The 27,553-nt window shown below is 44.8% G+C and overlaps 3 protein-coding genes across 10 annotated transcripts in view; 2 read left to right on the top strand and 1 right to left on the bottom strand.

Moving 5' to 3' along the window:
• The window catches only part of atp2b4 (ATPase plasma membrane Ca2+ transporting 4), a 69,888-nt gene extending 63,401 nt beyond the window's left edge, over positions 1-6,487 (top strand). For 5 of the 7 annotated variants that reach the window (XM_077003857.1, XM_077003833.1, XM_077003883.1 and 2 more), the window contains one exon: positions 94-6,487. In XM_077003857.1, the coding sequence (XP_076859972.1) occupies positions 94-342 (249 nt within the window). In that variant the 3' untranslated portion in view covers positions 343-6,487. The remainder of the gene's footprint in view (positions 1-93) is intronic. The other 2 variants (XM_077003874.1, XM_077003865.1) reach the window with 1 other exon arrangement.
• A 160-nt stretch (positions 6,488-6,647) lies between these two features.
• mdm4 (MDM4 regulator of p53) lies at positions 6,648-14,962 on the top strand. 2 transcript variants are annotated; one of them, XM_077003820.1, is made up of 11 exons: positions 6,648-6,821; positions 7,304-7,381; positions 7,483-7,557; positions 7,689-7,822; positions 7,932-7,981; positions 8,396-8,460; positions 9,775-9,880; positions 10,090-10,250; positions 10,902-11,078; positions 11,218-11,286; positions 11,470-14,962. In XM_077003820.1, the coding sequence occupies exons 2-11, from the start codon at positions 7,313-7,315 to the stop codon at positions 12,010-12,012; spliced, it is 1,449 nt and encodes a 482-aa protein (XP_076859935.1). In that variant the 5' UTR covers positions 6,648-6,821; positions 7,304-7,312; the 3' UTR covers positions 12,013-14,962. The 2 variants fall into 2 exon arrangements, with proteins under 2 accessions (XP_076859935.1, XP_076859925.1); XM_077003810.1 differs by having other exon boundaries at positions 6,649-6,821; positions 10,887-11,078; positions 11,470-14,959.
• A 3,086-nt stretch (positions 14,963-18,048) lies between these two features.
• lrrn2 (leucine rich repeat neuronal 2) overlaps positions 18,049-27,553 on the bottom strand; it is a 42,551-nt gene continuing 33,046 nt past the window's right edge. Inside the window, exon 2 of the mRNA XM_077003797.1 lies at positions 18,049-23,938. Coding sequence (XP_076859912.1) covers positions 21,431-23,596 — 2,166 coding nt within the window. The 5' untranslated portion in view covers positions 23,597-23,938 and the 3' untranslated portion in view covers positions 18,049-21,430. The remainder of the gene's footprint in view (positions 23,939-27,553) is intronic.

Raw genomic sequence — 27,553 nt, 5'->3', positions numbered from 1 at the left:
TCAGTTGCCCTGACTCTAACCTTCTTTATCTCCCTTTCTCTCTTGTTCCTGCTCCCCCCGGGAACGCTGACCCTTGCTGACCCCTCCCTTCAGATTAAGGTGGTCAATGCATTCCGCAGCTCGCTGTACGAAGGCCTGGAGAAGCCAGAGTCCAGAAGCTCCATCCATAACTTCATGTCCCACCCTGAGTTCATGCCCCAACTCCTGGAGGAGGCACGGGTGCCCACCATAGAGGAGAGCAGCGCTGAGATTGAACTACACCCCTCCACCTCCACCTCTCCGAGTAAGGATGGCGGTGTACACCCGGACAGCACTCTTCACGGCCATGAGTCCTTCTTGTGAACCTAGCCCCACCTCCCTCCCCGCCCCCACCCCCTCCAAATGCCCCATCCCCCACCTCTCTGCTGCATCCTCTCACCCCGTAGACCGGACGCCACCGTGGGGCGCTCTGCCCACGCTCACCTGATGCGTACGCCCTGGCTGGCAGGATCACACCACCCCCCCTCCCCAACACACACTCTCCACCCCCGGTCTCCACACCACCACACCTCCACCTCCCTCTGCTCCACCTCAACTTGCACTGTGGCGTAGGTGCTCTGTAAGCACGCGTGGCAGTGCCCTGGTTGTGCCACTCATGCTGAGAGGCCAGCTCCGAGGTCACTGCCCCCTCTCTCTCTCTCGCCCTCTCTCTCTCTCTTGCTTTCTCTCTCTCTCTCTCTCTCTCTCTCGCTCTCTCTCTCTCTCACTGACATTCTGTCTTTTACATGTGTTAGGGTTAGGGCTTTTTTTTTTCCTTTGAAACGTCGTCTTCATGATTTATTTCCCAGGACATTTTCTTTTTTTTTGTTTTTTGCTAATAAAGCAACTTCTTGTATGTCTTATGGTGGTGTTTGAAACTCATAGGATATGTAAATACACTCAGCAGTGTATTTCAAATTTTTACCCCATATTACTTTCTTTTTTAACTGCTATGTCTATGGAATGTCTTAAGTAGTTCAGACACACTACATTCTTGCAATTTTCCAAATACATTCAGTCATGTATGAGTCCCTGAGTTCATTATTGGTTCTCTATTTATTTGATTGTTTCTGGTTTGTCTGCAGACACATGGCTGCTATAGAGAACGCTATAGGGTGGCTGTGTCTGAAAGCGCAGGTGAACCCAGCCCCCCCCCCCCCCCCCCCCCACCCAGCTTAGTAGAATTGCTTCTTTATAAGGTACAGCACGTCACCATAGAATGCATGTAACGTAGTTTCATCTGTGTTTGACTTTTCTGGGAATGGGACGTTTATCTTTTCGGGGATGGTGGTATCAAATTACTTTAATGACGTTTTCTTCCTTGCCTTGTCTCACCAGATGATGATGCTTATAATACTACTATTACTACTACTACTAATAATAATAAATAATAAATAATAATAATAATAAATGATGGGTGTGGGTGCGCGCATGCACTCGGTTTCAGATTCTGCCATCCGAGTTGTTTTTCAGCTCTCGAAGGCCTCGCGATGCCCCCTTTAGTTTGTCAAGCATTGGTCTCCACCTGTTATTTTGCCCATGGGATGATGACTTGCACCAGAAGCCCGTAAGAGGGTATGTGCAGGACGAGGCCTGTTGCTCACCCCACAAGCGTCGGGCCTAAACACATATTACACATGCTTACCGACTCAAAGAAAAGAAAACTGAACGCGGCATAAGAAAACACTGAGTAGTGTGCAACCCCCAAGCCTCTGTCGAGCCCTGCCAATGGCACGCTAGTGGAGCAGAGAGCACCGAATCAGCGCTTGAGCTTTGGCACGAGTTCAGCCTGCTCCACACGTGCTTTTAATTACCAGAACCGTAGTAATGCCATCTTCCAGTCCGCACTCCATACCGATCTGGGTTAAACGGAGTCCTCGATGTGGTCCTTTTTCTACTTGCTCAGAGCCATATTTTATAGGTTTTCTTTTATATCCCTTTTTTATTTTGTTTTGATGTTTTTGTTGTTTTCGTTTATTTGTTTTTTTCTGCAATGCTTTATATTTACAGCCAAAACGCAGAATGTCACTGCCTAAAAAAGAAGAACACGGATCACTTCCATATGGAGCAATGGCGAAGTTTAGATGAAGCCACACTTCCCCCTACTGGTCATTTTCTTTTTCACTTTAGTAAAACATGACGTATTACTCTGGGGAAGCCTGTGTGAATTTCATATAAAACTCAATGTTCGGTTCTTTTTTTACAACTGTTCTGTATTTTTATATTAAGTACTTTTTAATATTTTGGAAATATATAAATTATAGGTGTATAGGCTTGGAAAGCGTAGTGATGTAACAGAATTAGTAGAGTAAGCCGAGTACATTTTTGCAGTTATACTAATACTTATGCCACGTTTGAAACCATGTTGGGTATGAGATGGTATGGTCAAGGAGAGAAAGTGGGTATGACTTGTTTACTGTAAAAGCCATGGGTTTGGTCAAACTCGCAGCTGAGATACATTTAAAATCTCCTCATGTGATCCTGTTGGCATGGGGAAAGGGTCTGTGTACTTTGGCAAAATAAAAGCCTTTATAATATCAGCTTGTCATATGTCCACTAAACTGGATACTTTAAATGTTACAGACAATTGTGTTGATATGACTAGTTCTAATAAGGATATTATGTTACTAATTAGGATGCACATTTTCATACAATATGTGCATTGATACTGTTTTGTTCATTAATATGGTTTTAGGGTAACTTAATTTTTCATTTTTGTACTCCACCCCCTGTGTAGTTTGTCATGAGCTATTCCATCTCATGATGCACTATTAGAGTTCAGCTGAAGCATAATTGGAGTGAAGTCATGTCTCCCTGGCCTGTCTTTATACTGTTGCAATTGTCCAACTTCAATATCAGCCATAAAGATGCATTGAATCTTTCGGTCGATTTGCTCAACTCACGACCATGTCTGGCATGCACTCCGTTCAGTGTAGTATTATTAAAAATTATTCTCAAAGCGGTCAGTGGTAACCAAGTGAAGCTTTAAGAACGTTCTGCCAAAGTGTTGCTCTGTACAATAATTTCTTAATCCATCACCTTAATGTTGTTGTTCCTCAAAGGTCCCTCCATGAATGTCTTCTGTGTTATTGAAATGACACTATTTTGTTCCCACAGACCACACGGTCCTACTGAGGGTGTAGAAATGTAAGGATTACTTTTGAAAGGAACTTTTAATGGACCCCCCTCCCTCTTTCATCTTTACATCCTTGGACATTCAGCAACTGTACACTTGCGCAAATTGACAGCATTTTGTCAGCCATTTTAATTTAAATGTTAGCTTAAATATCTGCAGGACAATGTTGTTACACCAGTGGGTTTTTTTTTTTTTGCATAGTGTAAAAAAAAAAAAAAAAAAACAGACAAGCATTCTGGTGAGTGATGACTTGAATCTGATAGCATTGCTACTCTGCTGAAGTTCACTCATAGCTCTGGATTGATTGGGAGATCAGGAGTGATGAATCACACATGTAAATAAAAGATTTGCATTTTAAAACTGGAATATTAGTCATAACCACCTATTTTGCATATTTACGCAAGTGAGCTCCTGCATTAAGTACATTCAGAATCGTATTGGATTGTGAAGAGGAAAAAAAGAAATAGAACTTCAAATTTCTGTAATTCATATGAATACAGTAATAAGCACTGGTGTTATTTTTGTATAAACATAATATCATCTATGTGGCATGCATGACTTATAAACAAATTGGTGGTTCCAAGCAATATGTACAACCTGGTGTGAGTGGTATTTCTAGTGTCCTGTGTTGCTTAAAAGATCTTAACTGTTCAATATATGTGTTCAGTGTTCTGCATGATTACGAAGGGAATGGACATCCCAAAATCTTTGCTTCTTCTCAGAACGAAGGCCACACGACACACACTTTCACTTTAACAATCAACAGACTGTCTGACCAAGAGAAACACACACTGACACAATGCTGTTTTAAAGGTCTGTTTTGCCGATGGCAGAATGAAAAATCATGGATATCCCTGTTTTTCTTCGTTTATGCCATGATCAAATTGCTAAGAGTCGAGGCTCAACAGTTCCTTAACCAGCTTGAATGTAAACACGTTTATTCTATCTTTCATACAGTCGTCATCCTGTCTCATCTACATTGCCACTCTCTCCATTGCTCATCCAAGCATTAGTCACCAGAATTAAAGAAACATGGCCATGCTATTAAATATGATTAAATACAGATCATTTCATTGTGAAGGTAGGGACATAACATTCATTGCTGTGTCCCATGTTTGTAACCTTCAGATGATTGTGCACGTGCACCTTTTGTTTGAATGATTTCTGATTTCTCCGTATTCTCCATCCTTCCGCTTGCTCAAGCACATCCCCATCAACAGCAAACGGGCAAAGCAGCGATTTGATATTGGTTTGAAAAAAAAAAGCAAAGGATTGTTTATTTTCTCTATATTAATAGTTTAAACAACATTTGATTGGTGGTTTCACAGATGTAGACAAGTATCTGCAAAGATATTCCTGTCTTTTTGATTGTTGTTTGAATGTTTTCAGTGACCGGCAATTACTGTGACTTGCTGTGGTCACTTAGACAAACGTGAAATCACTAAACTGTGATTTAAAATGACATCGATTCTGTTTGTTTCTCTGCTGTTTGTATTATAAAAATGACTTTTAAATCAGAGGCAAATATGCTAATCATATTTAAGAAGCATTAAATATTTATTATATCTTCTTTAAGCATTATGCATTGGTATAGTACTTAAATGATGTGCTTTTTTTTGAAGTACAAATATTTCTATCTTAAGATGATTGAACATAAATTAAAAATAGCTGTGAAAAGTCAAAAGAAGAATGATGTTTATGTACATATAATAGCCAGTGAGTAGATTCTTTCTCAATTTTAGTGTACTTAAGCATACTAAGTTGGGCATGAGTAGGCTCTTTAACTCAAACCTAAGTATCTGATAAAGCTGTCGTTTTACTAGATTATGAATCTGATGCAACTTTTGCTGATGGATAGACCATGATGAGCTGCAGACATAGTGTATGAAGGTGAAATGTGTTTACGTTTTGTCATAGCAGTTATGAGAGGTTGTGTCAGGCTAAGTTGGCCACCCATGGCATGGGACTTTTATGTCTGTGGTCATCTGTTTACATGGGCCACCGTGGTGGTGTGTTTACGTGAGGCGGATAATGCGGTGTCTTGCGCCTTTTCTTCTGAGGCTTGCTGCCCTCCCAATCACAGAAGTGCCCACCGCCGACGGCTTGGAGCAAAACATACAACTGTGTCAGTTACCTGAAAAGCTTTACTGTTTGAGTGGCTGAAACAGGCTGTGATTTGATTGAGCGGTTTGTTGTGCGCATTTCGTTTTTCCCCAATATTATGGGCTGCTGTGTATGCCTTATTAACTGCTCTGAGATAACAGCGTCTTTACTAAATGAGAGTCATGCCTCATTATTTCTGACAGGAGGAAAAGTGTGAAGTTTTATCATTGTTTTTGAATTCTGATATTCAAGGGTGACCATTCACATGCTAGATGGGCAACTCGCTAATGAATTTTGGCCCTATCTCTGTTTACAGTTCAGCTACATCTGCCCTGTCTTGTCAAGATGACAGAAAATCTGTTCTTAATATGTAGTAGTTTAGTACATAAGGGCTACAAGTCAACAGTAGTTTACCAAATCTACTTTAACGAATTCTGAAAGTTTGATTCACAGCTGTCCATGATTTATTCATTTATATTTTGGTTTGACTCTGGTGTCAAATTATTAACTACCATCTGCCATATTGTGAATCATCACCACATCAGCTAGGAGATGGCTTCAGCTGGAGCTTTTTGATAATGGCACAATGAATCCTTCGATGTTTCATTAGTTGTCAATATGTTCTGGGTAGGATGCATAGTCAAGCTTCACTGAAAAACATGTAGTTTTCATTTGACGAAGTATGTGATGAAGTGTTTGAACGATTAAACGTGGCCTATCTTATGGATAAACAGCATCTTTCGTCGGTGTGTGTTTCAGCTGAAAAAAATATAACATTTGTTAACCCCTCCCCATAACACTTCACTTTTTGTAAATATGAATCATTATTATGCCAAAATGTCAGTCCTGTTTGCTTCCAACTATGCAACAGATTTATTGATTCAGAATATGATAAATTATTTATCATCTTATTCTCCTGTCAAGTTTCACTCTCCCTCTTTATGCTCTCTGTCTCGGTGGATACAGCCATGCCCATTTTCATTACTTTATACTAATACAAACGCAAGTGTATTATGTATGTATGTGTGGGATGTGCACACATTCTAATTTTCTTTACTCTTTTGTAATATATGATCATGTGGAATGCCTTGTTCTTTATGTCTTGTCTTTGAAGTGAACAGAACAAAGGAAAAATAACTATGATAAGCAATTAAGGTCAAAGTTATTATATAACCTATATATATAATATATTATATATAAATAAATAAAGCCATTAGGATTTGAAATACATCGAGGCTGATTTCATTATTGATTCTTTTCTCTCTTTCTTGTGGCTTCATTTCGTGCACCAAGTCAAATATTTAATTTGCACACTTTTATTTTGGAAGCAGGAAATGTCGAGGTCTTTTCGTAGTCGACTCTTGAGCACACTGATCTATGCAGACTGGAGAATCGATTCTTCTAGAATCTACTCTCCTTCCTGCGTCCACCACATCACGTCAACTGTAGGCGGCTATATCCCTCCGGCTAACTCAACCGAGTATTAGACGTTCGTTTATTACACGTTAGTACGTCGGTGTGCTGTGGAGAGTGGCAATAATGTAACCCCTTATTACATTGCAAGGTGAGTTTGTCCTATTTCCTTGGAAAGTTCAAGTTACTACTTTAGCTACACAACTATAGCTAGCGGTATGCTACCTGACTGCTAACCCCCTTAGCTGCTTAGCTAGCAAGGTAAATAGGAACACTTTAAATTAAATGTTGGCACATTTACGCGTCGCATTTCTATACATTTACTCGTGTAGGTCGCTAGTTAACACGACTCTGGATATGTGGCGGTCTAGTTGTGTAGCCTGGCGTGGTGAAGGTCCAGAGAAATCACCCGCCTAGACGTTAGCGGCTAGCCGAGGTCCCCTCGCCGCCTGTCACCCGACTAGCCCGCTAGGGAGAGCGTGGCTGACCACCGTTACAGCTGAACCCCCAGCGGAGCTCCTTAACGGCTCCTCCCTTCACGATAAAGCAGCACTGAGACCGTGTGGTCTCCTGGAACTAACCCCGTAATTCAGAGCCAGTCTGAGTGATGTGCTTGTCTCCTGGTGGGTTCAGGTCCCAAACATGACCTCGCTGTCGTCAGCCCTGCGCCAGGGCTCGTCGTGCAGGGCACTGCCAGGGGAGGGCAGCCAGGTACGTGCGGTCTGCACACAGGAGCATCCATCAGTTAAACGCCAACATCATGCTTTAAAAGCAAACGAACCGATTAAATAAGCTCTTTGTTGACGCTGCAGGTACAGCCAAAGGCGCCTCTGCTGCAGATCCTCCGGGTAGGTGGAGCCCAAGAGGAGATCTTCACGCTGAAGGAGGTGAGTGGTGCTCACAGCTGCTAGATAGTCGGACATTTACCCTTTGGAGCTCGTATTCCCTGTCTGTAGACTCGATAAGTTTAATGTATTTTAGCCAGGAACATCTCCTGATGTGCTCCTAATTTCTGCAGGTCATGCACTACCTCGGCCAGTACATTATAGTGAAGGAACTGTATGATAAACAGAGACAGCACATCGTTCATTGTCAAGATGATCCTCTTGGAGAGCTGCTGGAGGTTGAGAGTTTCTCTGTTAAGAACCCCAGGTAGGTTCACTCCTGCCATAAACCAAACTGGTGTCACTGGTAATAACAAGAGACATTATAGTCATTTCTCAGCTAATATCAAAGTAATAGGCTGCTGTCTGTTTCTTAGCCCTGTGTACGAGATGCTGAAGAGGAATTTGTTTATTTTGAATTGCTCTGGTAAGTTGCCCATAGCTAATAGTGCTTTATTTATATGAATGTATTTAGCTTAAATGTCTCATGAAATAATAGTGTGTTCCAGTAAAATGTGAGCTTATTCTGTGTAGCACCCAAAAGGTCATTTGATTTTGGTCAGCTTGCTTGTGAAGTAAGAACTTTATTGATCCCAGTGGGTAAATTACGGTAAAATGTGTGTTTTGAGACAGGTTGTTTGTTTGTTTGTTTGTGTGTGTGTGTGTGTGGGTGGAACCAAGTAACTTTTAAAAAATATACCTGCTAATAAAAAAAAACCCTGCTAATGGCATGAATTTGGCCTCATTCCTTAAAATCCATGGTCTGTGCTTGGTTACCAAAGGGGCAAAGGGTTTTTTTTTTTTTTTGGTTGTTTGTTACCATGTCTCATTTGAAATGCAGACGCAGCAAAGAATGTTTCAGTCGACAAGGAATCTAATGAGTCTCCATGTGAAGATCCCGGTCAGGTAAAGCGACAGCATGGTGCACAGGAGACGCGCTGTTCCTCGGCCCCTTTCATGGCAAATACACGGTCGTGGCCTTTGTCGTAGCATCCTCAACCATCATAGCATGCGCTATGAGTTTAGGCTTCACGATTTAGAAGCTGAGAGCAACGTTGAGTTATTTGAGTTATTATTTAGCTTCTGTTTTGGGAAAGGAACTCTGGCCTATAGAAGAAGTAAATAGAGGAGTGTTAACTCTGATCTAAAACGACACACATGCTCACTTTCTCCATGGCACTTGTGCCAGCCAGTTCCAGCTTTCAGGTCAGTGCTTTGTCTAATGCTGATCAGTTAGCCAGGGGAGTCTGCCAAAATTTGAGTCGACGTTGCTTCCAGTGCAGTTGCAGTTTGCGGTTGGATTCGGCGGCTGTCCGGTGCAGTGAGCCTGCTTGTGGTTTTGCCATGAGAGGGGAAGAGAAGAGCAGGCAGCTCCACCAGTCGTGTGTGTACAGAGTGGCACCGTCTCTGTACATCCCCATGGCTGGCTCCGCCTGGTGGCCCTTAGGGGAGGGGCGGGGCCCCACCAGCATGGGCCGGCCAATGGGGAAACAGAGTCCCTGTCTCTGTTTGTCACTCAGAGTTTCCTTCTCTGCCCCGTCGCTTCTTCAGGCAAATCGGCAACTCCGTTTCCCTCTCGACGGCCTCCCCCCTCCACCCTTTCCCCGTCTGTCCTGCACCCTTCTGTCCATCAGCCACAGGCCATGGGGTGGTGTGGGTGGGGCCAGCGCAGGAGCAGTGTGGTGGAGTTGAGAGTTTAGGTTGGGTGGTGAGAGTTTGGTGTGAGCAGCGTGGCAGTTTGTTGATTCTTCTATCGGTGCTTGTAGTGGCTACACCTTTTGGGAGAGGGTGGGAGGAGCTGTTTAGAACAGAGGAGCAGGATGTAAATACGGACAACATTTGCGTAGAATGCATTTGTGTATTTAAAAGGTGTGGCCACTTTTGATTTGCATAATTTACCTGATGCAGTGCTTTTACTTAGTATTAACACTAATATTTTAGCATCTCTTGAGGTAGGCCTCATGTTTACTTTTAATGACTGCCAAATGGTTTTTAAGAGTAAAGCTACGTGGTGTTTGTGATCCTCTGAGGGTTTTTGGCCATGTGTAACCCTCATGATAGCTCCCTCTCCCCCTCTCCCTCTCTCCCCTCTCCCTCTGTCCCTGTGAGCGAGGGGCTCTCCAAGCTGCATGGTGAGGCCTCTCCAGGGAGGGAGCTGCCGTTCTGCCTTTTTGCCCTTTGTTGCCCCAGGTTCTCATACCCGCCCTCCTCCCCTTGTAGGTGTCCAGTTGCATGTGGGGCACCGGGCCAGGCTTCAGCGTTGGCACTGCCACTGTCTGCCCTGCGCAGAGCTCCTCACAGCGCAGGCCACGGGATGCAGATGAAGGTGTGTGTGTGTGTGTGTGTGTGTGTGTAGCACCTCTAAATTAATTCCACATTGATTCTACTTCAGTAGCACAAAATAGTTTTGAATGTGATTCAAGGATGAGATCATTTGAATGTGGTTTCAAAGAGTCATTCACATATCACATGAGGACCTGCTGGTTAACATGGTCTGTTCATGTAGTCCCCCTGCTCTGCTCTGAGTGCCTACAGACTCCTTGGATGGGCTTCCTAGATCAGCCAGCAAACGGCCAAAGCTGGACGTCAGCCTAGACGAGTGGGACCTGTCCGGCTTGCCCTGGTGGTTTCTGGGAAACCTGCGTAACAACTACACACGCAGGAGCAACGGCTCCACGGACATCCACACGAATCAAGTAAGAGGAGGCACCTTGCACAGTAAGAATGAAGGTTTCAAAAGACACCTGATATTAAAGTCATAGCTCCACTGACGTGAGGTTGCAGTAATGGGTCATAGCTCCACTGACGTGAGGTTGCAGTAATGGGTCATAGCTCCACTGACGTGAGGTTGCAGTAATGGGTCATAGCTCCACTGACGTGAGGTTGCAGCAATGGGTCATAGCTCCACTGACGTGAGGTTGCAGCAATGGGTCATAGCTCCACTGACGTGAGGTTGCAGCAATGGGTCATAGCTCCACTGACGTGAGGTTGCAGCAATGGGTCATAGCTCCACTGACGTGAGGTTGCAGTAATGGGTCATAGCTCCACTGACGTGAGGTTGCAGTAATGGGTCATAGCTCCACTGACGTGAGGTTGCAGTAATGGGTCATAGCTCCACTGACGTGAGGTTGCAGTAATGGGTCATAGCTCCACTGACGTGAGGTTGCAGTAATGGGTCATAGCTCCACTGACGTGAGGTTGCAGTAATGGGTCATAGCTCCACTGACGTGAGGTTGCAGTAATGGGTCATAGCTCCACTGACGTGAGGTTGCCTCAGGGCGAGACAGGGCAAGCACAGCGCGGTTTGTCACACAACTAGACTGAGGAAGCAGTTGTCCCCCGGACAGGAGGAGGACACAGCCATCGTGTCGGACACCACGGACGACCTGTGGTTCCTGAACGAGGCGGAGAGTGAGCAGGTGAGCGTGGAGATGAAGGAGGCGGCGCTGGAGCAGGGCAGCGATACAGAGTGTCCTCCAGAGGAGGAGCAGGAGCATGGGCAGGGCCTAAAGGAGGACAAGGAGGTGAAGGCTGCCACTCACATCACAGTCTCTCCCTCACTCTCTCCCTCACTCTCTCCCTCACTCTCTCTTGTGGCATGTTCACGTGGCACTGGGTGGCGTTTGAGTGTTTGCGTTTCTCTTTGGTGTTTGCACTTTTCAGATGCAGGAGGACTTGGATGATGACTCGCAGTGCTTGAGCGATGATACGGACACTGAGATCTCCGCACAGGTGAATATAGAGAGCTGTGTGAGCATAACTGGAGACCGGCGGAGCTAATGAGACACGTCCTGTCTCTCTGATGTCCTCAGTGTATTTCGCCTCAAATGAAACTGTAGATCCTCAGCGCAGGGCAAGCAGACGGGAGCGTCCGTGTGAGCCTTGTGTAAAACGCGGCGTGTCTTCCCTCCACAGGACGCCTGGCAGTGCGGCGAGTGCCGCAAGTTTAACTCCTCCCTGCAGTGCTACTGCATGCACTGCTGGGCCATGCGCAAGCACTGGTACAAGGACTGTCCTCGCCTGGCGCCCTCCGTCTCCACGCCGGACATCGCCGCCGCCCACGAGGACGAGGACGCCAGCGGCGTGGACGTGCCCGACTGCCCGCGCACCGTGTCCGACCCCGCCGTCCTCCCGTCCCACCAGGTGTCCCGCAACCTGCCGCCCTGCCGCGGCACGACCAAGGGCAAGGCGCCGGCCCGGGCCCCGCGCGGCTCCCAGGAGAGCTCGGAGAGCGAGGGCCAGGAGCTGGCGGAGGGCGAGGCGCAGGGCGGGCGGCGGGCCATGCTGGAGCCCTGCAGGCTGTGTCGCGTTCGGCCGCGCGACGGCAACATCGTACACGGCCGCACCGCCCACCTCATCACCTGCTTCCCCTGCGCTCGCAAACTGCTCCGCTTCCACGCTCCCTGCCCCGGCTGCGGACAGGTCATTCAGAAGGTCATCAAGACCTTCGTAGCCTGACCAGGGCGTCCGGACGTGCACGTATGTCATGTCTGTCACGCACACACTTGCTGTAAATATAAGGGCGCGAGACCCCAGAAGAAGAAACGCGGGGAAAGTGAGAGTTGTACAGCGATGTATCGGCAGAATATGTCAAATTCAGTCTTACATAAAGGCTTGTCTCAAGCTGATATTGTGCTCGTATGAGAGCGGCATGCAAATGAAGAGATACCTACGTATTTTCACGCTGTTAGTGTCTGGTGAAATGACACGCGTGAATTGCTGCTAGAAAAGGTTATAATCAGTAGAGTTCACAATTAAATTTCTTACATAAGAAAGAACAGCTTTCTGTGTCCTTACTTAGTATGAAGACTTTTGTTCTCGATGCATGTCTGCAAGAACACTTTGAATGCTTTTATTAACTTTAACAATTTGTTTTTCTCTTTAGGACAGCATATAATTTATTATTTTTTTGTTTTAGGGAACAGAACATTTCTTGTTGCAAAGACGTCTGGTTCCCTAGCGTTGTAATATCGGTTCGCTGCACAAAGGGTTTTGGGTGTGTGTGTGCTATCTGGCTGCATAATTTATTTATTTATAAGCATTTTCCTGTTCAGGGCTTTACTTTCGAGTTTCCTGTCTGGTTTGACTGGTGAGCGTGTTAATTGTGAGATTTAACGAAGCATGCTCAGTAGACTGGTGCCTTTTGGGCTCACGGAGTGTAGCACTTTGTACAGCTTAATCTTTGTATATACTGGGTGTCTGTGAGCTTGCAAATAGCAACGGTATTATAAAAATGTACAAATGTAACAACTGGAACTCCAGCGTGCACTGTGTCCAACAGCTCCCCCTAGTGGTGGTGCTCCTCAATGTGTCTGGATCAAACAGGCCTATGGGCGGCGACTAGCTTAGCTGATTGCTTCCCCAATCCCACCCTCACCCTTTTCCTTCTCTTCAGCCTCTCATTCAGCTTAACAAGACTGTGGGCGTGGCCATGGTGGAGTGAGCACGGCCACTCTACTTTGGCCCCGCCCTGCCAGGCCCCCTCCGGTTCCTCTGTGTCATCCTGCCTGCTTCAGCCTCTCATGTGCACCCAGCCTGTGTGGGGAGAGGAGGGTGTGAAGACAGCTTGCCATGCTGAGCCCCAGGGCGCCTCGCAGCCTTCTGAGGACCATGTTTAACGGCTCACAGGACGCCTTTTCTTCCTTCAGCACTTCTGATTTTCCAGATGTCCTGCAGACATAGTTGGTTTTTTTTTTTTTTTTCTTGCCACCTTTGAAAAGCTTTCATTTAGATTTGCTTCCAGTGCCACTGGCGTGTTAAAAAATATAAATAAGAACGCAGCGTTGGCGTTTTCCCAGTGTTGCGGCATGTGATGTGAGTTTAGTCCGGGTTGCCCCTGTGGAGCGGTGCGGTTTGCTCAAAGCCCTTTTTGCCTTTGCTTTCGTCACCTGTGGTCAAGTTTGTTCTCCGATCGCAGTCGACAGGAAGCCGCCAAACGTTTCTGCCTTGCCTGGTTAGAACTGCCCCTCTGTGCTGCTTGACTCAGGCAGCACCAATTGCGTCATCAGCCGGAGGATTAAACAGACTATACAAGCATCTCCCCTGCCACCAGGGGGTGTTAGTGTTGACGTTTATAACCAACACAATGTGCGTACTTAATACCTTTCCAGTGGATGTGGTGTATCCAAAAAATGTTCTTGTTTTGTTTTTTTGTTTTTTATTTTTGTTTTTTATTTTTTAAAGAGTGTGTAATATGTAAATATACAGAGGGATATTACTTGTTTGTATAACAGTTGCCTCTCCTACACCCCTGAATCCCATTTGGAGCCCTCAAATGGTGGAAATGGTGCAGATTGCACAGATGTGAATTTTTACTTTTATTGTACCGTATGGTATTCATCCTCAGATTGCTCCTTCGTGCTGAGATCACTGCCATAATTATTAATGTTTGTTCTTTTTATTTTCCCCAGATGCTCTTCTGCTTCAGAGAAAGTCAACTGCTTTATCGTTTTAGTTGAATAAATATATAATAAAAAGAAAAAAAAAAACTTCCACTTTGACTCAATTTCTCTTTTGAATGTTGAATTTTTGCTTCAAAGTGCAGTTTTTCTCTGATCCACAAGAGGGCAGGAAGGTTCCGTTTTGTGGCTGCGTGGCTCGTCTATAGCTGCATGAGGAGTAGGCCAAAGCAGAGTCATGCTGTATTCCTGTACTTTCTCTGAGACCCTGCTGCATTTGGTCTGTAAGAACGACAGTAGCTGCCAGTAGCAGCAGTTATGGTTCTTTATCGAATGTTTTGATGGGTGCAAGGATTATACACCTTTGCCAACTTGTGCTATGCTGCTCTTCTGCCCTTAATTAGATAACAGTTGCACGGGGTGTTGAATAGTCATCAGTGCTCTCGCACACGTGCACAAATACCCGTACTTACGTCAACTCAGTACGGTTGTGAGCTGGAGCACCTCCAGTAATGGAGGCTCTACAACCCCATCATGGGCTGTTGGTGTCCATCTCTGGCTGGAGTGCGTCCTCAGGCCTCAGTTGAGCGTGCACTTGTGAGCCCTCCCTGCTCCGCACATCCTCAGCTCAATTCATCCCTTGTTCCTTTGACTCTGTCAGCATTGTTCTGCTGTATTAGTGCCAGGCGGAGGGCTTTATGAGTTCTCTCGTTTTTATTCGATTATTGTACGGCGTCCGGCTCGTGCCGCACTGCTGTGCTGGAGAAAGTGCTGCGCGTGCCTGATTAAGGTGTTAGCATTTTCTTTCTGATTTGATCAAGTACTGATCACTGTACTAAGTAGTAAGTTTCCACCGCTGGTTACGGAATGCTGGTGGGCTAAATGCCGTTAACTGTACTTGCCATGACAACCACAGTATATGTTTGGGAACAGTATTGCACCAAATGCTTTACTATTGTTTTCCTGCCCATAAAAAACAGGAATAAAGTTGCTTGCTTGTCATTTGATTTTTATTTGCTTGCGATAAATGCTGTAGAATCTCTTAAAGACCATGATGCACCGGGTGCTAATGGAACCTAACCTGGCGACGCAATTAATCACCAGTAGCAACACGGGACGTGCATTTGCTCTGGGGCTAGCAGCTCACCCACAGGCAGCTGGACTGGGAGTACTGGTGTCCTCCATTTGCCGCTTTATTGTTATATCCAAACAAATTTAAATTAAAATGCTCAGTGATGTCTGACTAAGAAAACCACTGGGCCATTTCAGTCGCCCTTCAGGATTAGGGAGAATGAGTGCAGTTAGGGCAGGGCTGCTAAATGCAGTGATCTGTCCACGTCAGCACCCCACCTCCACCCCCCCAACCTACATCCACCAACCTCCACCCCCCAACCTACATCCACCAACCTCCACCCCCCCAACCTACATCCACCAACCTCCACCCCCCAACCTACATCCACCAACTTCCACCCCCCCAACCTACATCCACCAACCTCCACCCCCCACCTCCACCCCCCAACCTACATCCACCAACCTCCACCCCCCAACCTACATCCACCAACCTCCACCCCCCAACCTACATCCACCAACCTCCACCCCCCCACCTCCACTCCCCAACCTACATCCACCAACCTCCACCCCCCAACCTACATCCCCCAACCTCCACCCCCCCACCTCCACCCCCCAACCTACATCCACCAACCTCCACCCCCCAACCTACATCCACCAACCTCCACCCCCCCAACCTACATCCTCCAACCTCCACCCACCAACCCCCTCCCTTCGCCTCAATTTTCACCCCACCTGAAGCAGCCCAGTTCTACTCCATTAACCAGAGTCACTTCCCATTTCTGGGCGCTCTCTACCCCATTTCATATTCCATTATCTTACACACCCAACACACCTTCCTTCTCCTTATGAGGAAATCAATATCCACACTAAATAGATTTCACAATCAATTTTACTATCGTCGCCCCCTACAGCTGCTTTCCAGAACTGAAGGTGTGGATGGTTGAGGGTGGAAAGGAGGGTGGGGGGTGCAAAAGGCTTCCAGGAATGGAGGACCCCTGCTGACTTCACATTATTAGGATATTCCCAGCACGCCATTAAGCATGACATGGTATGGGAATGATTGTGGGTGTTGAGCTTGTACAGATTAATCAGGCACAGCAGTAGCCAGTGGCATTAGGGGAGGAGCCCGCAGACAAGTGTGGGTGTGTGTGTTTGGGGGGGTGGTCCTCTAGGAGGTCAATGTAAAGGAAAAAACTATATTTTTAATGTGAAAAGCCCTCTGCCCTGGATCATGCAGTGAGGTCCCAGAATTCAGCACTACGCCAGTGGTGGTGGGGAGTTTACCCTTAATAACAATAATAATGATAGCAAAAATGTATTAAGAGCCCTTATGTTATTGCATTGTTATTTATTTGAATATTAGGCCTGATGCTCTGCCTAGTAAACTAGACAACCTTTCACCAAAACAACATTAAAACTTTTGAAACTTGTTTACATGTACTGCATAATTCTTTCCAGCAGGTTTATTTGACCAGTGTTTCAGGCACGAATTTGATTTCAGTCATTTCTTATGTATGTTTAATCAACAGTTCCGTGCAGATCATGCTTATAAGTAATCACGCATGGACTCATTGATTTGACATTGATTTGTCTTTCAAACATCCCTCTTAAGCAGCTGATAGAGGACTGTGTGCTGTTGTCTATTACATAGGTAGTGTAGAAACATAACATTTTCAGCTAGGCGGGAATGGAAGTGGCTGTTATTAAGCTCAAGGTAATCAAATTCATCTTGAGGTGTTATCTCTCATTGATCAGGAAATTGTGCTGAGTGGGTCATTCATTACATTCATTAATCTTGCAACCCCACCGTTTACGCTGTCACGCTAGAATGTTGTAGTATAGCTTGTTGCAAAGTAGTTAAGATATTTACGCTGTGATCTCAAACTGTGAAAATAGATTTTTCCCCATTAACTGAAGGGGTTACAGTTCAGTGATGCGTCAAACCTCATGTTTGGCGTTTGCATCCTGAATAGGTTAGAAGGGGGTCATTTGAATTCAGAACGGTGTTACACATGAGACAACAGGATGATGCCGCAACTCCATCCATACAAATGGTTTAGGTGTATTCAGAGTTTAGTAATCCCCCATTTTTGTGAAGATTATATACACACACTATATTCCTGCTGGATATTCGGTGCCAGCAGGAATGACCACTTATTAGGAACACAATAAAAAATAATTGAACAGAACAGAGTCGGTCTCTGAGGCACGAATTTCATATGGTATTGGAAACACTCCTTTGATATTTTGGTTCATGTTGACACTGCATCATGTGATTACTGTGTGTCAGCTGTACATTCACACTGTGATTCTCCTGACTTGCTCCATCACAGAGATGTGGTACTGGACCCAGATCTGGTGTCTGGCGAGGATACTGATGTACACCGACTTCAAGACGTCTCGTCATGGTAATAGAAACCATTTAAAATGTGCTTTGGAAAGAACTGCATTGCCATGCTGAATGTAGCCATTATAAGATTGGCCAACTAGCCGTAATAGGGAATGAAACATCCCAGCAGGAATGGAATACCTAAACCACCCTGTCTGGCATACAGCAATGCAATGACCAAAACCATATTTTCCCCTGTTCTGATGTTTGACATGAACATTTACTGAAGCTCCCTGCATCGTTTTATGCATTGCCCTTCTGACAGATGATTGGCTGACTGAGTGGAGGTACAGGTGTTCATATGCAAAGTGCCCGCAACTTTGATCCTCCATAATAAAAGAACTCAAATCAAATTCTGCATAATTAGTGCTTTAAAGTCACATATAATTGACAAAGTGTAAGGGTTATGTTTCGCCCCACACTGGAACTGGTATGTCAGTGTTGTAGTCTTTTGTCTGTATTACATATGGAGCAAAGCACCTTGTGAAGCTGATTTCTAAATCACAGGTGGCTTATGTGCATACAGCTGCAAAACAATAAATATTCTGATTTGATTCTTATCTGATCTTCCTCTCAATCATGATAATGAATATAGATGGTCATATTTAAGAAACAACACAAAGCATATTACATTTCTGCATCTTTATTGAAGATATGATTTAAACATATCCATATTATTGATGATAAAAGCATGTGAAGCTCTAGGAAACCTGTCTCTGTAAAGAGGATACTCAAATGGCAGTCCTCATCTCAACGCCTGAGAGTCTCGAGGTAACTAATTTGACATGGTCTGTTTAAGGTTGTTGTATACTGTGATATATCATTAAACCCAATAACCGTTCAGTTCCCAGTGAGAGCTGCTATGAATTCTGGGATTAAAAGGGGAGGGGGATGGTGTGTGTGCACACAATGTATCAGATGACTTGTTATGTACTGTCATCATTTTGTTTGCCAAATTGTTCTAGGGAAAATGAGGCTTGTTTTTTCAACCTTTTTATTGTTCTTTTTTTTTTTACCACAGAAGATTTACATGTGAACTGGATATCAGTCCACATTCCTCATGCCCTGATACTTCCTCTCTCTGAAACTGTAGAGTTGGTCTTGTGCATATTCAGTAGTTCAGATTCTTATTACACATATCACATGTGATGTGTTCGGTTGACATGATTGTGTCTCCCATGATGATAAGATCACATTTTTGCTATTTGCTGTTCACTATTCATACAGAAATCTAGATAGTTCTAAAAGGATCAACTTGTGTGTGTGTGTTTTGAGGGGAGTTGTAAACCATTTTTCAATGTTTGTCCTTACATCAAATACATCAAATATACAGGGATCACTGCCATCACACCAATGGTGTTAAAACCAGAACAACTTCCACATGTTATAAAGGACAAGCTTAAATTAATTTAGAAGCTTAAATTAACCTCAGCTCCACCCCCTCCCCTATTTAACCTAAATATATGTCCTTGAGCTGGGAGAGGAACACTAGTTCCATCAGGGTGCTTTGTGAAACTAGTGCTTCTCATCTCTGACACTGTCTGACAAAGGCCTACAGAGACATATGCGTCCCGTGCTTGGTACACTCTAAAGTCAACTGTGTTCTTATCATGCAACCTTCTTTTGTAAGATACTGTTTGTCGTTTGAAGAACACTAGAAAAAGCAACAGGTCATGCTCAGCTGGCACTGCAGTGGATTTTGTTTTGGGAATCGACCCCCTCTCCTCATTTCTCTTTCTCCTCCTCTCCCCTTTTCTCTTTCTCCTCCTCACCCCTTTTCAGCTGCATACTCTAATCACTCGTCCAAAGTTGCTGTTTCTTAAGAAATGTGATCTATTTAATCGGGGGTACGTTTGTGAGAACCGGAGGCGGCGAGAACTTCGGGACAGCGTAACGGGGGTCGTCTGCGCTGAGACGACCGAGTGCCTCTTCCCTGCGGCTGTTCGCTGAGAGATTCAAAGGAGCCAGAAGCTTCTCCACAAACCTCCAGGAAGCAGAGCGGCTTCCTTCCGCTCCGAGTCCGCTTCAGTGGGATGAATATGTATGCTCATTATAGGTGGAAGTAAAACTACTCTAGGTGGATCAGTGGTAGTGATGTGAAATGATGCCCCTCGTGGACTCAAGGCATATCGAGCTCATGAAATATAATGATGAGAAATTGAAGCCCAAGACCTTGCATTTGAATATGCTTAGCATTTAAGCTTAATTTAAATGTTCCACTTATTCTGAGTTGCAGTATAATCCGCCATGTCAAAGCTCACCAATTAACCAAGCCAATTATCAGTCCAAAATGATTTAATGATACCTCAAAATAGAATTTAACACACAATCATCTAAATTATTTCTGAAAGTGAAGCAGAGCACTGAATAGGAAATTCAGGTTGATTTACTGTATGTACAGCTTTGAGGTGATAGAAAAGAACCAGTAGCCAACAAATTATATCAAATGAGAAGGAAAGCTGGGAGAGGAGACAGTTAGAGTGTGAAACAAGGGGGCACATCAACCACAAACTAACACAACTCAAACAAAGCAGGATTACCATAAACGACATACTGTAGAAAATGGGGTTTCCCACCCTTGAGAAGTGAGAGGGACAGAGCTCATAATCCCCAGAGCCCCTGACAGTTAGCAAAAGATGGACTCTCTCCTGCTCTTACGCACCGTCCTGCTGTACATGCCACCCGCTGACGCAGAGTCCCCTAGTGCTCAGTGCTGTGCACTGAATAAAGTCACCTGGCAAGCTCTTAAGGAAAAAAATGTTTTCAATCTTCTCTTTTTAAAGAAGAGTTGGAGTTATCTTTCCTTGGAGTACATCCCAGTTAGCTGTGTGGCAGGTTAATGTCTATCTTTCCGTAACTTCTGAGAGAGAAGGAAAACTCGACTCTTTGTTTCCACCCCCAGAGAACAGGACATGAGAAAGAGGACACGTCTGCATTGACTATTCACAACATGTTGGCCTGCAGTGCTGGAACTGAGGAAGAGTTGGTGCCCACACAAAGTCCTGCAGATGTTCCTCACACCTCTTCCACAAACTTTTTGTCCCGTGTTGAACGTAAGCTCTAACACACACTTAGCCAAGGCTGGAGGTAAGCTGCAAATCAGTCTTTTGGCAGAGCTGTTTGTTGTTGTTTGTTTGTTTGTTTGGTTGATTGGTTTGGAATACAAAGAAGGAAGGGATCTGCACCTGAAGGGATTTCTGATTGGCCCACAGGTGTGTGTGGTCTCTGTCAAATGTACAGATGTGTGGATTATGAAGAGAAGGTCACACCGGCCTGTTGTCCTTGCATACATATTTTTCTGAAATTAATATACCACTCGAGAGATTTGGGCCTTCCTGTTCTGTGCTCAGTTTAGCCCATTTTATCAAAAAGAAATACTGGATGTATGGTTATTAAAAATACCTTTCTTTCTTTATGTATTCTTTCAGTGACTACTTTAAGACATCTTCATTTTCAAATAGAACTATGTCATATTTTAAAAAATATAAAAGTGACATTTACTTCTTTAACAATTCATACCAGGAGAACATTCTATTATATGAATTTTCTCACCTTTTGCCACAAAGTTGAGAATCTTGGAATGTCACCCATTGAATCCTTTGCCATCTGCCAAGTCTCTTTAGCAGTATGAAAAATATATCAGTGCTTCAGATTATCTTGCAACCTTCATGTCTCTCATACCAGTGTTATAAAGTTGCTTACAAACAGAATCAGTAATAATTCTCTTACATCTGGCACTATTCCTTCAACTGTCTCTGTGTGTACTGTATGTGAATACATGAACAAATGCTTTCAATATACATATATGTACTGTATCATTTTCATTATAAAATAAATAAAAATGAAATCTCTGTTATTACATCACTGCACTTATAATTGGAACACTCTGTTTGTAATGCAGATCTGGCAAGTAAAGTTGTTGCAGTTGACTGTTAGTTTTGACGGTCTGGGAACTGTACTGTGAGTAGCTTTACAAAGCTATGGTTTCATTGACACATCCTCATTGCGTTGTGGGCACTCAACACGCTTCCATTGTTGGCCCATCGTGGCCCACCTGAGCATTAGCGATATCTTTTCCACCATGTCCAGACGACAGTTTATCTCCATGCTGCTGAATCGGTTTGTTCAGAGGCCCTGCAGGCTCCATGAATGCTTTTGCCTCCTTGATCAAGATGGAGGTGTGAGGTTTCTCGAACTCTAGTGCCTGCACTTTCCAGTTGAGCATCGCTCCCCCTTGACAAGCTCTGGCCGCCAGAAGGAGAAGAAGGGCGGACACGGCCAGAAGGACCGCTGGAGTGAGGTCAGGAGAAGGAGCCGGCATGAGCACCTCTTTAGTCCTGAGATGGACACAGGAGGTGTCATTTGGCCCCATGTGCAGGCAAACATTGTAATGGGTCCCTGGTTGGAGACGGGTCAGGTTGAAGCCCCTTGTGCCAGCCAGTATTCGAATGCTATGCCTGTGGTGATCTTCCAGGCTTCCGTTGGCAATCCAAGAGAGGCGGGCAGCAGGGACGTTATTGCCAGTCTGCCAGTTGAGTAACACGTATCGCTCTTTGACATCTCGCACCATGAGGCTCTCTTCACTTCTTTGAGGACTCGTCATGTGACCTTTGCTTGCGCCTTCCACTCTTAGTGTCAGGCTCCTCGTGTCAGCCCCAACCAGATTCTGTGCAACACAAGTGTAAAACCCAGCTTCCTCGGGAGTGACCCCAAAGATCTCCAGAGTGCCTTCAGTTAAGACCTGGTATCGTCCAAATCTAGTGGAGTGAGTCAACTTCAAACCCCTTGGAATCACCCAGTAGATGCTTGGTTCTGGTTCTGCCAGTGCACGGCAGTGCAGGGCTATATTATCACCGTGTTTGACTTGAATGTAAGTTGGAAACGTGCTGGGGGCAATCAAAGGCAGGCAGCTATCTGCCATCTCTCTAAAAGAGACTTCTTTCACTTTTCTGGCTTTTAATTCTGGGGGTTCTGAGCAGAATGTGGACTGAGGTTCAATGAAGCGGACAGGTTTGTCACTCTCTGCCCCTACCCAACGAATGAGGCAGTCACAGCGAATTGGGTTGGTGTGCAGGCTGATCTCTTGTAAGCTTGGCAGAGACTGCACTGTCTGACGATGCAGGGCACTCAATGCATTGCTGTTGAGCATCAGACTTTCCATACTCGGAAGCCTCTGGAAAGCCTGAGGATGAATGTACGACAGTTGTGGATTGTTTGTAATTTCCAACTTGGTAAGCTCTGGCAGATTTTCCATTGCTGATTGCTCAATGGAGACCAACTCCTCCATGTTGTTCAAGCCAAGCTCCTTCAGGTGAAGCATGTCCCTGAAGTCCCCTCTCTGCACCAACTGGATTGGGTTCTTGTTTAGGTCCAGGAATTTAAGGCCTGGCAGTTTCTGCAGTGCCTCTTTTGGAACTTTGGTAAGGTGGTTGTCATAGAAGCTAATGCTCTCCAAGTTCAGAAGCCCCTCTAGAGCTCGTTCTGAGATCTCACGCAAGCCCATGCCTGCCAGGACCAGACTGCGCAAAGATCCAAGAGGTTTAAAGTTGAGATCTTGGATTGTGTCCACTGGATTTCCACCAATCATGAGAACTTCCAGTTGAGGCAGAGCATGGAACCAACGCTTGTCAATTATCACAAGGTGATTAGAGTTTAGATGAAGTCTCAGAAGATTATCTAAACCTTTGAAAGCCCCAGGAGAGATGCTTCTAATTCGGTTGTGATTGAGATACAGCTCCTGAAGGCTGGGCAGGCCAGAGAAAGAACTTTCAGGCAAACGTCTTAGCTGATTCTCCTCCATGTGTAGGCTGAGAAGAGCTGGCATGTCAGTGATTCTCAGGTTATGGGTACTGGTGAAACTGTTGTGTGAGAGATCCAACTCAGTCAGATTTCCAAGACCCTGGAGTTCATCCTGGTCCAGGGAGCTGATGAGGTTGCTCTGCAGCCTGAGTGTTTGTGTCTCTGGAGGGAGGGCGGTGGGCAGCTGGGTGAGCAGCAGATCGTTGCAGTCAACAGTAGGAGCCTCTCTGTACACTGACTGGGGCGAGTACCAGGGCTTGATCTGGCACACACACTGGTGAGGGCAATGCACCCTCCACGGCATGGAGTGAACAGCAAGGGAGGCTGCAACTCCGAAAAGGAGATGAATATGCACAAAAAACATTGTAATCTCTCTCATTTGCATTGCTCAAGTTAATTAATTATGTTATCACTGTGTGTAGGAGCCGTTGGCTCGTGTGTGTATTTTATTTATTTATTTTTATATTTTATTACCTCTCACTTATCTGTACATAAGTGCCCAAAAGTTCCCTTTTTGAATTAGGCAAAAAGGTTGTGACTAAATGCAAGTTTCCTCTGTTTCATCTTTCCCACTCTTGTGGACTTGTCAAAAAGAATGAAAGAAACAAGACGTTCTTGCTTTGATGTCCTTGGAGTGGAGCTAAGATGGTTTTGGTTGTGTTCTCAGTCCATGAATCTTACATCCTGGTACAATAGAGAGGTAATCAGGATTACTTCAGAGGCATACCTGAAAGACACAAAAATAGGGCACTCAGTCAGGACACTGCAAATACAGATTCAGACATGCTGTCTTTCCTGATTCACACATCCAAGTCATTTTTGTTATCTTGGAATAATGTGACAAATAGAATTGGTAATTTCTTGAATTTCCAAGTACGCGCTTGCTAAAGTGATATGATATGTATGTGTAAAATACAGTGATATGTATGTGTAAAATACAGTGATATGATATGTATGTGTAAAATACATATGTGTTATTAGGTACCATCTTTTTCTTTTTACATCCCATCCCATTAGAACCAATAGCATTCATCCATAAATCAAAATTATTCCAATGGCCTCTCAAGTTTTATGTCAGTTAGTAGCAGCTTATGTAATTTACAACATATACATTTCTTTCCCTGTAACAAGAAGAGCTCAACACGGTTTTGGGACCGCACAGCTGAAAATGCTGCACTGCTCATCACCACTGCAAGATTAATACTATAGAGATGTGAAATAAATGGAAGAAAAAAAAATTCAATGAGTGTAATTCATGGCTTAATTCATGCTGGGCCACTTGCTAAGTCTTTTATATTATTCTTCCTCAAGCAGCTTTTGTGGCATTACCTTGGATAGGTTCATGTACAAAAACAGATTTAGAGGATAAAACAAAATATAAAGGAAATGTGATCAAACGTTTTTGAAATCTTGATGTTGTAGTTTAGCTATCAGCCATTCTGAGCAGCAATAAATGAATTCACAATCATGATTTGAATAAGTAGCATCTTATTCAAATCATGATTTTATCTGAGCAGTTTAACATGCGGTAACCAATTCTATTATTTATTATAGTACACAATGTGTGCCATAAAGTTGCTGTTGTAGTGGTGTGGTATTAACATAAAGTTACAAATCTTCATTTCCATAATCCTTAATTGTGCAGTGACTATGCACAGAATATTATGCATTATGTATATTTTAATAAATAATACAAAACTGCATAAGTTATCATTTTTTTGCATATAGCTCTCTAAGCAAAATGCAGGCTTGTGGATTGTTTTCAGTTCTTATAGAATATAAATATGCTTTTCTTTTCTTCCACCTCAGGTTGTTGTATAGCTTCTTCTTGCAGATTGTCTACACTATTTCCACTCTTAGTTATTCAGGCTTCACGTGGCACTAAAACTAAATGGCAGATTGGTAACGCCTTTTCTCCCTGACTGTTGAATCCACCCTCTTTCGCATTTTCTCTCTCTCTCTCTCTCTCTCTCTCTCTCTCTCTCTCTCTCTCTCTCTCTCTCTCTCTCTCTCTCTCTCTCTCTCTCTCTCTCTCTCTCTCTCTCTCTCTCTCTCTCTCCCTGCTGTCTTGATAATCCATCCTTCTGAATGCCCAATTAGAACTAATGTTCTCCCTGTCTTCAGTCTCAAGTGCTCCAGGGAGATGCTTGACATCTTGGAGACTGCGCCGTTTTCTCCTCACGTGTGATGGTTCACGGCGGCGGGGTGGTCTTCAGCTTTGGGCACGTGTGTGTGCACGAGTCTCAAGCCTCTATCCTTCCAGCTGTGGGTGCGGGCAGCACGCCTTGGAGCTCGTTTGCAAAGTGTCAGCATCCCAGTGGCGTCTCCAGCAGAAGCCCTGGCCCCCATGATGCACTCCGCCTATCCTGCTCGGCTGGTTGTCTGGCCGGGCGGGAGACGTGCTGGGTACTGCCGAAACACCATCCCACCCCCACCCTCCACCCCCCGCCACGTTCACTCAGAGCCCTAATTGAGTGAAGAGGGGGCTGTGACCGCCTTTAATGTGAAGCGGATGGCGCTGTTTGTTTGTGTGTGGGCCCGTCTCCACCCCCCAACCCGTCATGCCTCCTCAATAATGTGTTCACCACCCATGCCTGATCTGCTTCTCCTGTTGCCGTTTCTCTCATATCCACCCCGACAGAACAGACAGTAAAAAGCTTTTTTCTAAATTAGGGCTGGGGTAGTGACGCAGGGTGCTGGGTGGGGAGGGGGCCATAGCAAGAGACAAAAAGACAGCTGTTGCCAACTGTGGTTCTGCGCAGCTTCGCCCCCTACAGCTAGCCCTGGAGTATTGCAGCTCTGTGTTGCTCTATATCTGTCATCACCAGATAAACAGGCTCTCACCTATTGCCAAGCATAACGACATTATAATGGCTCTGTGGCTGACTCTCGTAGGCTGACACATATCATTTGCTACTCTGCACACTTGAGCTATTCGGTGACGGCTTGCAGAAACAGCTTCGAGGAGCCTCGAGGTGAGCCTTGCGTCCCTCGTGGTCAGCGTACGCCGCGGAGTAGCTCTGCCTATCACTTTTCCTTCTCTCCATGCGTTGTAGCTGAAGATCTGTTAAACTCCCCACGTGTGTGAAGATTAAGGCTGAGGCAGGTATGTGGGTACTCATGTGCAATAGAGGTTGTTTTTAGTTATTTATTTATTTAGATATATATATATATATTTTTTTTATGCACAGCTTTGGTGAAGGATGGACAAAGAGAGACATAAAGGCCAAAACAGCCTTGGGAGGAGCGCGAGAGGTTATGAGCTGCGTATAGATCAAACCGAGATCTCCCCAAGATGAGTGAGACGGCAGAGAGACAAGGGGAATGAAAGATTTTCATTCGAGATTATCGCTGATGGCAGCAGTGCCTCCACAGAGGCATAATAGCCCTGAAAGCCTTGTGTCCATAAAAAGCTTCTTTTGTCAACAGCGGGGCATGCGAACTCTCCCATTCTCCTCACGTAGACAGCGGGTATAATAGAGATATCGATGATTATAGGCCTTGCACCACACGCCAACAGGAGCTCAAATAATACTTTCAAAGTTTCACAGGAGCACTGCCTTGTTCTCCAATAGATGCTGCCTTGATTACCATAATCCTAGAGATAAACAACGGCACTGCGCGGCTGTATTATAATATTTTATTCACTTACACCAAGCACTTTAGAGATATGGAATCTATTTAATGAACACCGCTGGATGTAATCAAGCTTGTGTAATTAATCATATGAAGCACCAGAGTCATAAACATGTCATTCTTTTCACTGACATTAGCTCATCTTAATGGGCAGACGTCTGTCTGGAGGGTGTTCCCACAGCTACACTCCCAGCTCATTATCGATTTCACTCTGCGAAACGCACAAATAAACTAATAACGAAATAAAAAGGTGAAGCTTGTCTCAGCAGCGCGGCGTTCTGGCGTTGAACCACAGCCTGCTCTTCCATTGCCTTTGTAGATCAGCAGGGCAGAGGTGGATTCGCCTCCGTGCTGTTTGCCTGAGCCCTCATCCCTGACTGTGGTGGTGAGCGAGCCACTTCAGAGTGCAGTCCTTCCTCTGCTATCTGACCCCTCGTCACCCCGCCGCTGAGCTTAACTGCAGGTGGAGTGGAGATTTGGCCAAATCGAGCCTGGACGTCAGATATAAATCTGCAAGATTCTTTGTATAATACAAAGGAATTCGTTTGGGATACGCACACCTGGGAATGCCTGCTGGTTTAAATGAGAAATGTCTTTAGTTTGGTGGGTACTGAAGAACAATGTCATCCCAACTTTTCTTAGCTTATTTTATTACTGAGTGAGTTATCCCTCCCATAATCGTAAGGTATTACCATCTATCTCCTGG

Source organism: Brachyhypopomus gauderio, chromosome 1, assembly GCF_052324685.1.
Source record: "Brachyhypopomus gauderio isolate BG-103 chromosome 1, BGAUD_0.2, whole genome shotgun sequence".
NCBI lineage: Eukaryota > Metazoa > Chordata > Actinopteri > Gymnotiformes > Hypopomidae > Brachyhypopomus > Brachyhypopomus gauderio.
This window is presented reverse-complemented; position numbering and strand designations above follow the sequence as displayed.